Consider the following 9,921-nt stretch of genomic DNA (forward strand, 5'->3'; position numbering starts at 1 on the left):
CCTCAAATTGATACAGATGATCTTTATCGTTCTTAAAATGTTTTCTTTAGGCATCTGCTTAAAATTTGGGTAATAAATTGCTCTGGTAATTAATATTACTATCTTACAATAGCCACCCTCGCAGTATACATTTATTTATTTATTATATCGACAACAAATCAGATAACAATAAAATTAATAATAATAGGCCTTGGGAGAGGCGGGAGTCTAAAATATATAATAATAACGCGCACACATTCATAGCCCCGCACTAGGCAAACCCTGTATCGCGGGTGCCATGGAGACACACATAGACAACCAACACATTACACAACAAATTACACCCAAATTCACGAGAAAAATAAATGTATGCCATACACATATTTCTCCCGGCCTGGGAATCGAATCCAGAATCTCTATGTGGCAATCCATCATGCATCAGGCAATTTTTTTTATTACGTTACGTTGCATTGATAACAATTAAATATGATATTACAACGTTCTATACCAGATTGTAATCCTCCTTGACATTATCATTGTAAAGTAAAAAAAAGATCTACTGTTCATAATTTGCTAATAAGTATCATATAGAGATTACCAAAGAGGATAGCCAACGTCTTTAAAGACAACAGACACAGTATCTACTTTGTAGACAAAAATCCATGATAGTCACCCGTTTAGGGAGTCTTAATTCTCGATCGATGATATGGGAAATAAGTATTGTAAAAGATAAATGTGTACAAATATTTATTTACAAAGAGCATCTTCTAGAGTTTCTTGCTCATTCTTCTATGAGCAATCTGCCTTATGAATGAGTAGTAGAATTTAATCAATATGTCGATTCCATGTCGCAAACCAGTAAGCCATGAAACCAAAATGTGATGCACTTTGGTGACATGATTTATTGGGTTGCGATCGCTCACCGTATTGTACTGGCAGAAAACCAGTCTGGAATAGTGATCGGAAACAAGCTCATCACCTCTTAAACACATACACCCACACACACACGCACATTCGTACACAAAATTACATAGATATATTTATCACAATTTACATATTACAATGTATCCAACTTGTTATATAATTATTACTTAGAGTACTTTTTATCGAGACTTTTAATAATAGATTCTTTCACTTTATTTTTTTGTATTAAATTTTTAATTTATATTTTTCTCATGAAATAGACTTAAGCCTTGTCAAAATTTGGGAGAGGGCACTGGCTTCTGTCACACAGGTTATACCTAGCTCAGGAGTCAGGGACTTCATCAATATGTTGTAATCTATTTTGTGACAATAAATATTATTATTATTATTAAATATTATTATTATTATTAAAGCAACAAATTGTACCAATATCTATCGGCAATGAGTTCGGGTTCAGACAATACAAATTTAATATCACCTCTCTAGGCGCAACTGAACCCGGAATTGGATGCGACTCAAATTGAATTATTTTTGACAAGCAACCAGTCCCGGGATAACACGGTACTCGCATTTGGGCTCATTCGGGGTTCGTTGCAACTTTAAACCGACATTGGGTTCAGATGCTACAAACTCCGCTGTTTGAGTTTATCTATCTATCTATAATTTGCTTATCTACAAACACTTTGCACATTTGTGCGCGTCACGAGCCTTCCCTATCTCGAAGGCAAAAGAATGAGATGAAAATCTACCTCAGTCTTTTGATAAAAAAAATAATAATTTTTTATTTCATATCAAAAACAATCCATATTTGTTAATATACAATTATAATTGTTATTGGCCTAGTGTTAGTAGTACTGAATATTTAATGAGTGTGTAGGCTTAGCCAGTATTTCATAACTGGACTTGGAGAATTTAAGTTATAATTTGCACCCTTGGTGTAATAAGTCCATCTGCAAAATTACAACTTATCAGGAGAGAAGATTTAAGATTCTACGAGAGACATTAATCGGTATCTTTTCATGCTCAATAACGAGACTTACATACAATTTCACACGGAGAAGTACATATTTTGTTTCAAATAGGTCGTCTTTCATGTGACAAAAGGGCTTTGATTCATCAACACAGGTTACAAGTATTTGTTAGGGCACTTGCACACGGGTGTTACAACTCAAGAAAGATGCAAAGACAAGAGCTGTAATAGTATAAAAAGAGAGATTTAATTTTACAATAGTGTAATAATCGCAAAATGTAATAGAAAGAGAGAAAATGGCGAAAATACGGCGTAACTAATACCAGAGCAGTGTTCGGCACCATGACATTAAATTGCTGTTGATTCAGTGAAAGTAAGACCACGACGTGACTTGTGTCGGAGTAATTACAATCCATTAATAAAACTAATTGGATTATTTGGAATCCAACGTTAACGTGTTACGAATAATGCACTAATTAATGAAAAATATTCGAAATAATTTTCATTTTGCTTAGTGAAGTGCAAAGATCGACCATGAATTCCCTGCCTGCAGGGATTTGTTCTCTGAACGGTATAACTTGGGTCTTTTCAAGGCGAAAGTGCATAGGCATTATTTACATGTGCAGGCGCTATCGTGTCGACCACTTCGTTATTTTCCGTTAGGTGAGATGGACGTCAAATACGCACTTATTTTTTAATAATAAAAAGAACTCGTGCAAGTATTGTTTTCAATAAATTGTATTATATAATCATAAATAACGAAAGCTCCTCCAGGGAAGTGCAGAACTGGTTGACGACTACCATCTCAGACAGCCGTGACCATGGCACGCGTAAAGGGCGCGATACATTGGAAAAAAACAAATCCGAAAAAAAATTGTTTCATTTCCAATTGGTTCATTATCAACCCTTTTATACGTCCCACTGCTGGGCACGGGTCTCCTCTCAGGCGAGGGTTTAGGCAATAGTCCGCCATTCTGGTCCAATGCGGGTTGGGGACTTCCAATTGATGGAAATTAAAAGCAATATTGTGTATTGTGTGTCAAAAGGAAGAAAATCATTAAGTAATCATCTAGGCAAAGGATGGTAACCAACGCACCGACGTCCCACTGATCTAGCCAATTGCGTAGTGACGAAAGAGAGTCAGTCTTTTAAGGCCTTTTAAAAACCTCGACTAATTTTTTACACCTCACTTTTTACCCTCAAGTAAGATTAAAATTGAACACTAATTCGAGTCGAAGTCTTTTGACCCTAGGAAGCTTAGAAGAGTTGTAGAACTAAAACGTCTGGCGCCTTATAGCCTCGTGGCGTCGCGAGTCATTCATGAGCCGTATGGCATGATTTTATTTCTACCCACAAGATATTTATCTTATGATTGATGGATAACGTTAACGTAGTTTTGTTCACAGAAGTCAGTTAATTATGACCAATTCAAGAATTTGTTTATTTGGAAATTATTTGTTTCTTTATTATGACCATAATGATGAATGAAACATACTATTTATGAACGTATCAAGTTGAGGTCCACAGTCTCAGCCTACCCTAATATTTGTTCTATGTATTACAGATAAATTGTATCTCACTGCTGTGCACGGGTTTCTAAAGAAGTTTAAACAAAAGTACCAGGAGTTGATATAAGAAAAGTGGTTACAGACCTATATTACACAAAATAAAAAAAACAACACGTTAGAACTGGATTTCCATAGGCTTTTAAATATTGGTTGTATTTCAATTTTTTAATTTATTCGCAGAAAAAGTATTGTATGCAATCATTACATATTTAGGTCTTAAAATGTCGTACCTATTGCATAAACCACTCTTTGAATCCTAATTTTTATTATAGCGTGATTATTTACTAAACACTACGTCATTTTTATTTATAAACTTCGGGTTTAATAAGACATAAAATAGGTATAAGTCCATTGCAAAGAACTCGAGTCGTTTAAGTCTTTTAGTATAACGACTGAGTCTCTTTCATCACTACAATTGCGTGAATTGCTTGATCCATTATGAACGACTCTTGCGTATAAGGACAAATGTTTGGTGTCGCAGTTTAAATTCAAATAATCTTTATTTCATATCGAGTTCTTAGGTTTTCGCGATTGTTACACATAGGAATGAAACTATTTTTCCGGATTTAAATCGCGTATATTTGTTTTTTCAAACAAACCGACGTTTCGCAGTTAAGCAGACATAAGACTGCAGTACTAATTAATATGTTTTAATTTATTCTAATTTCCGTTATTAATTAATAATAAATTGAACTTAATAAAAATTCATTCAATAAAATAATTTGTAAAACTTAATGTAGCGTAAATTGGAATGTTTTCTTTGTAAAATTAAAAATAAGGTATTTAATTAATAACTATTGTAACTATAGTGAAAAAATAGGGTGGTTTGCATCAATATTAGACATAACTGGTTGAAGACTGTACCACCTCAGTCAACCGTGACCATGGGACCTGTAAAGGGCCCGAAACGTCGGTTTGTTTGAAAAAACAAATATACGCGATTTAAATCCGGAAAAATAGTTTCATTCCTTTATTTCATAGATAAGAAAATTACACTTGATATCCTTACATTAATTAAACTCCATTGCTCATTCGTAAGACAGATTCCCTTGAGAAGAATGAGTAGGTAACTTTTTATAAGCGTGCTGGTGAAAATTACAGACACATGGGACTTGTCAACTTATGTCTCAGGGTGACGGGCCCAGTGGCAGTGCCCCTAAGATCTTTGCGATTTAAAACTCTGAGTGGCACTGCAACTGTTATGGACAGGCGTGTCGCTTACCATCAGGCGCACGACTGTTCGCCCCGACACTTAGTATTATAAAAAAAAATAATTGTACACACTTATTTCAAATATCATAGATGAGACAACCTGTAAAGCAAATAAATGGGTCACTGCACTGTTTTTTGTCATGTAAGTATATTACAAGGTTATTTTATTTACCTTTAGTGAAAAGTTTCTTTCGAAGTGTAATTTTAAACCTCGTAAATGGCAAATTTTGAATATCAACCGGAATCTTATTAAACAAATTTGTGACTTTAAGAAAAAACGACTGTCAAGAATGTATAAACATAACATTTAGATGAAGAAGCTCCTTGTGTAACAGTTCGTCCAGGGCAGTACTGCCACCTGGCCTGCCGCCAAGCCATAATGTGAGCATGACTGCGTTCCGGTTTTGAAAAGTAAGGATGCTAGTGAAATTACAGGCATATGTGTCTTGAATGGCCACCAGGCGCACGACTTGATCGTCCCTTCACTAGGTCTCATAAAAAAAAATACAATTTTTTGTTAACAACATTCTCGTTTGTTGCAATGTTTGCGAGTTTTCCAGTAATTCTCATTAAGCTGACTATATTGCTTCTAAGAAACTTTATTGTTATTATACATATCAATCATGATTTACTTCGGTAATCGGATCGTATTTCTAACATACAATTACTGTAAAATATCATAAATATCTTATTTTAACAAAGTATGTTCCTATTTTTAGTCGAAACTTATAGTTTATTTTTTACTGTTTATTACCTTCTGAAAAGTCAAGGGGCTCGTTTGTCTACGATTTAAAATTGTGGAAATTATTTCAGTAATCAGTAAGTACGCTTATGTTACGAGAGTATGACGTAAAACTGTAATTATATGAATTAGTTCTGATTAATTAAGCCTTACTTTGTATTCCATTTCTTGACTTCAGACATTGATTTGACTATAACAATTGTATGCACTTTTATAATAACAGGCTATCAAAAAAACATTTAAATTAATACACGGTAATAATTTAAATTTAAAAACTAACAACATTAAAAGGCAAGAATTGATCAAGGCCATTTTGAATATCATGACAATGTAAAGGTCAGCATTAGGTCGTCACCACACTTCTTCACAAGAAAAATCTATGCGCCGGACCACCCCGACGCGAAACGCACAACATCTTTTTCGTTCTTGTTACATAGTTATAAAGAAAGAATGAAAGAAACATTTATTCTGCAACACGAACATTTACACTGAAATGGATACAACTCAGCATATTATGTCACAGCTCCACTGCTGTAACGTTGGTTTTCAGTTGGAGCTACAGAAGAAGATTGCACGAAAGTATTTACTAATGTTAGTTAACATTAAAAAATGTCAAAATATATCTTAAAATTAAACTAAATATAAGTAGGAAAATAATTACTATAATCATAGGAGATTATTGCTTATATTGTATTGTTTTTATTAAATGAAATACTGCACTTCTTAGACTTTTTCAGTTAGTTACCTAGCCGCTTAGTTGGAGCTCTAGATAGTGCTGTTTTATCTTGACTCTAAAATATTGAATGGATGACTGGTTGTGCAAGGGAGGGGGATATTATTCCATATTTTAGCTGCCATATATTTAAAACTACCCTTACAGGCAGATGCGTTATGAGCTGAGGCTATGAGAATAACATTAGAAATAAGGTGAGATAATTTTAGTGTTCTAGAGGATCACAAAAAATGTTTTTTCTGACTAGCTTAATGCGATTCCTCGTTGATGAGTGCGGTAACTACCTTAATGCTGTGGTTAGCTATGACGCTGATATACTGCCAGGACTCTGTTAAGAGAGACACATATTAATTACACTTTCGATAGAGATTGTGTCGTTGACCATACATCAAAAAGAACAAGTCCCAAAAAGCCATTCGGTCGTTGAAGATTCTGCTGTTATTCACACTCATTTCTATATCAATTACTACAAAAGGCCTCGACTCGGAAGTAACTGGTGGCCATTTTAGAGGTTCTTGGTCACTCGATGATGGTGTTGGGTTTCTGGAAAGAAAATTTTATATTTCAGTCAATTGGGGGTACACGAAAAGAGGCTCTCCGCACGACGTTCCAATCCATTTTGAACAAAAAGTAAACAAACCTGTTTAGTTAAAATTCTAAAGCAATCACCCAATAAATCGAATAATTAACACTTTCACGTATATTTCGAAGATTTCGACTTGATATATCATCACTTTTTGCAACAATATTCATTTGAATAGCATTGTAAAATCGCATTTGAAAAATGGTAGTCCAAAAGTGAGGTTATTATTCATCTATACTTCTATTAGTTGCCTATGGTGGTATAGTGCTGTTCGAAAAAAACATTCGGTTCAACCAATTAAAGTTTACTAATCGATTAATTAAATCGAGCATTTCGATCGCAATCGAACGAGTATCTAAGTATAAGGATTTGAAGGAGGATTTAGATTGAAATTTTAAATATGCTTATGTAAGGAAAATCGCTAGTATGACTCTATTGAGCAAATCGATTAATTCAATTAATTGATCGATTTGTAGTTGGCGTTACAATTGACCATCACTAAACCGTCTATGGTGGGTCAGTGATTTGTTTGTTTACTTTTTGTTCAAAATGGATTGAAACGAAGTATACCATACCTTTGCTGTACGTCTGGCGCACCCTGGCAAATTATTTCACTACAGTGGCAAGCATTATAGTGTAAGCCATCGATACGATAAAAAGAGTTAATTGTCAATGCACTTAACATAATTTTTAGGTTATGTAAATAACTTACCCATGTTTTACAAAATTTGCCCACAATTTTGTTATATTCTGCGAAACGAGATGACTGGCTGGATCAGCAAAATTTTCCACACCATCGAACAAATATGGAATTTCATCGGAGTGTCCCGCATCTTTTGCTGTCTTGTCGCCAACATAACTAAATACGTATTCGTAAATCGCACTAGGATTTGCTTTCAAAAGACTATCAATCGTTCGTTGCGTTGGATGGTTAAACCTAAAGTCCGATTCAAAGTTTCCTACTTCGTCCAATACATTAATATCCAGTTTTGCATCTCCTATGTAGAAACGTCTTACAATGTTAGCAACATCTTCCACAGATTCGTTTTCATCGAAATCAAAGTTTTTATTTATTTTGTTATAAAACGGGTCTGTTGAATCATCAGGCTCATATGGATCAAATCCTGCTATTTCTTTACTATTATGACCAAGTAAAATGGGTGTACTTCGTATTTTCTTCTCGTTTGTAGCCATATAAGGACTAGTGCTCAGAAAATTTTCGATACCACTGTATGATTTTTCTGCGCATGGTCCTAAAATCGTTTTGGTAGCTGTAACAGCCTCAGTAACTAATTCGAATGAAGTGTTAGCCAAGAAAGTTAATGCATCTTCAGTGTTTGTTGTATTATTGCCAATGTAATTTGCAAGTTTTATTGCAATTTCATAATCCTTATTTAACATGTAGGAATTTGGAGTGCCACTTTGAGCTATAACTTTATCGAATAGTTTTGTTTTTGATGAGAACAAATGTAATAAGGCTGATATAGATCCAGAGCCTTGACCGGCTACAGTTACTTTGTAAGGGTTACCACCGAAAGCTGCGATATTGTTTCTTATCCAACGCAGAGCTTCGTGCTGATCTTTGAGTCCTTGATTTCCAGGAACTGCAGGGATGTCGAGACATAGAAAACCATAGGGCCCTAAGCGATAGTTTATAGTGACCACTATTATGTCATGTTTGAGGAGACTCTTTGGTTGGTATTCCCCTGCTGATCCCCCGCTAAAGTTTCCTCCATGTATCCAGACAAGTACGGGCAAGGGATTTCTCGAACCAGCTTGGGATGGAACATAAATGTTTAAACGTAAGCAGTCTAGCGTTTCATTACGTATTTGTGATATCATTCTTGGAATATAGTCATAGCTTTGTGGACATATTATAGAGCCATCTATAGCGTTAAAAATGCCGCTGAATGCAGGTGCAGGTTCTGATGCCTGAAAAACAAGTAACAGCTTAAACCACTATAAAATAACATATAGGAGCAATATAGCTCCATTTTAAAGAGTTTGTCCAGGAAATTGCTGTCATCAGATATATTACTACTGCGTACCGGAAATATAGGGTTGCTGGTGATAGAACTACAGGCACATGGGACATGTTAACTTTACTCTTAACTCATGAGACTTGTTTCTTCTTGTCACCTAATAACAAAAAATATAATCTCAGTACAGAGTACTAAAAAAACCGACCTCAAAAGTACGTGGAATTACGTCTACTTGCTAAGTTTCATTGAAATATCCCCTAGTTCGCCACTATACAATACTTGATACTGGAGATAATAAAAATAGGTTCTCACTACGACACTATTCAAATATATCGAGAGAAAAACGCCTTGAATTGGAGAAATAGCAAAATCAACTAAATAATTGCTAAAAGTAATTGCTCCTAAATTAAAATTAGGCGCTATTTATAAAAATGAATCTTCATGCGTGAACAGCCACCCTTTGAGGTGGATGATTTTCTTCAAAATGAAATGGGACCACTGTGGAAATACCCCCTTTCCAACAAAAAAAGAATCATGAAAATCGGTTCACAAATACCGGAGTTATCGCGTAACATACATACAAAAAAAAAGAACATACAGTCGAATTGAGAACCTCCTCCTTTTTTGAAGTCGGTTAAAAATAAATAACTTTAAACTATAAGTGAAATTAGCACTGTAAACTTACTCCAAAAGGATTATCCAAATTGACACTGGCGTACGGTATACCCAAAAAGGTAGAGTACGAACCGTCACTAGATTTTTGTCCAAAAATTAAACCTTGTTGAATTATCACAAGAGGATCTACTCTTGGTTCTATACTGCATACGCAAGTTACAGATATTAATGCCCATAATAATTGAATACACCTCATTTTTATTATTGATTTAAACGGATTGTTTGTTGACTCGATGCCAAACCAACAATGTTCTGATCATAATGGATCCAGAGATATGGTTTTGTTATCTGAGTACACTTCAGAGGGATCAATTTTCATCTCCGTATCAGGTATATAGATATGACGTTAGTAGTTAAATGTATAAGTTCTTATGTTTTTTGAATGAAGACGTACTTTTATAATAACGTGCACAATACCGTGCATATAGCGTGACCGGTTCAATTTAATTAAATTCATTTATTAGTTTAAATGTGGTAATTATAATACTTGTTGGCAATGTTTACAGAATGCTGTTTCACACGGTTAACCATTTGTGACATGCAATATATAAAC

At 34.6% G+C, this 9,921-nt stretch overlaps 1 protein-coding gene across 1 annotated transcript; it reads right to left on the reverse strand.

Annotated features, from left to right (window-relative positions):
- Positions 1–5,896: 5,896 nt before the first annotated feature.
- LOC113225647 (cholinesterase-like) lies at positions 5,897–9,564 on the reverse strand. Its single transcript, XM_026458015.1, has 3 exons — positions 9,379–9,564; positions 7,424–8,643; positions 5,897–6,671 (listed from the first exon to the last, which is right to left on the reverse strand). Exons 1-3 carry the CDS (start codon positions 9,562–9,564, stop codon positions 6,476–6,478), a joined length of 1,602 nt encoding a protein of 533 aa, XP_026313800.1. The 3' UTR covers positions 5,897–6,475.
- Positions 9,565–9,921: the final 357 nt, after the last annotated feature.

This window comes from Hyposmocoma kahamanoa, unplaced genomic scaffold (genome assembly GCF_003589595.1).
Source record: "Hyposmocoma kahamanoa isolate Upper Pololo Valley unplaced genomic scaffold, ASM358959v1 169, whole genome shotgun sequence".
Lineage (NCBI taxonomy): Eukaryota > Metazoa > Arthropoda > Insecta > Lepidoptera > Cosmopterigidae > Hyposmocoma > Hyposmocoma kahamanoa.

Excerpts from the sequence above, each read along its gene's own strand:
- LOC113225647 (XM_026458015.1), bottom strand. The coding sequence starts at position 9,564 with ATGAGGTGTATTCAATTATTATGGGCATTAATATCTGTAACTTGCGTA. Across the intron at positions 8,644-9,378 it reads ATTTGGATAATCCTTTTGGA|GCATCAGAACCTGCACCTGC; the intron begins GTAAGTTTACAG and ends CTTGTTTTTCAG. Across the intron at positions 6,672-7,423 it reads GCAAATTTTGTAAAACATGG|AAACCCAACACCATCATCGA; the intron begins GTAAGTTATTTA and ends TTTTCTTTCCAG.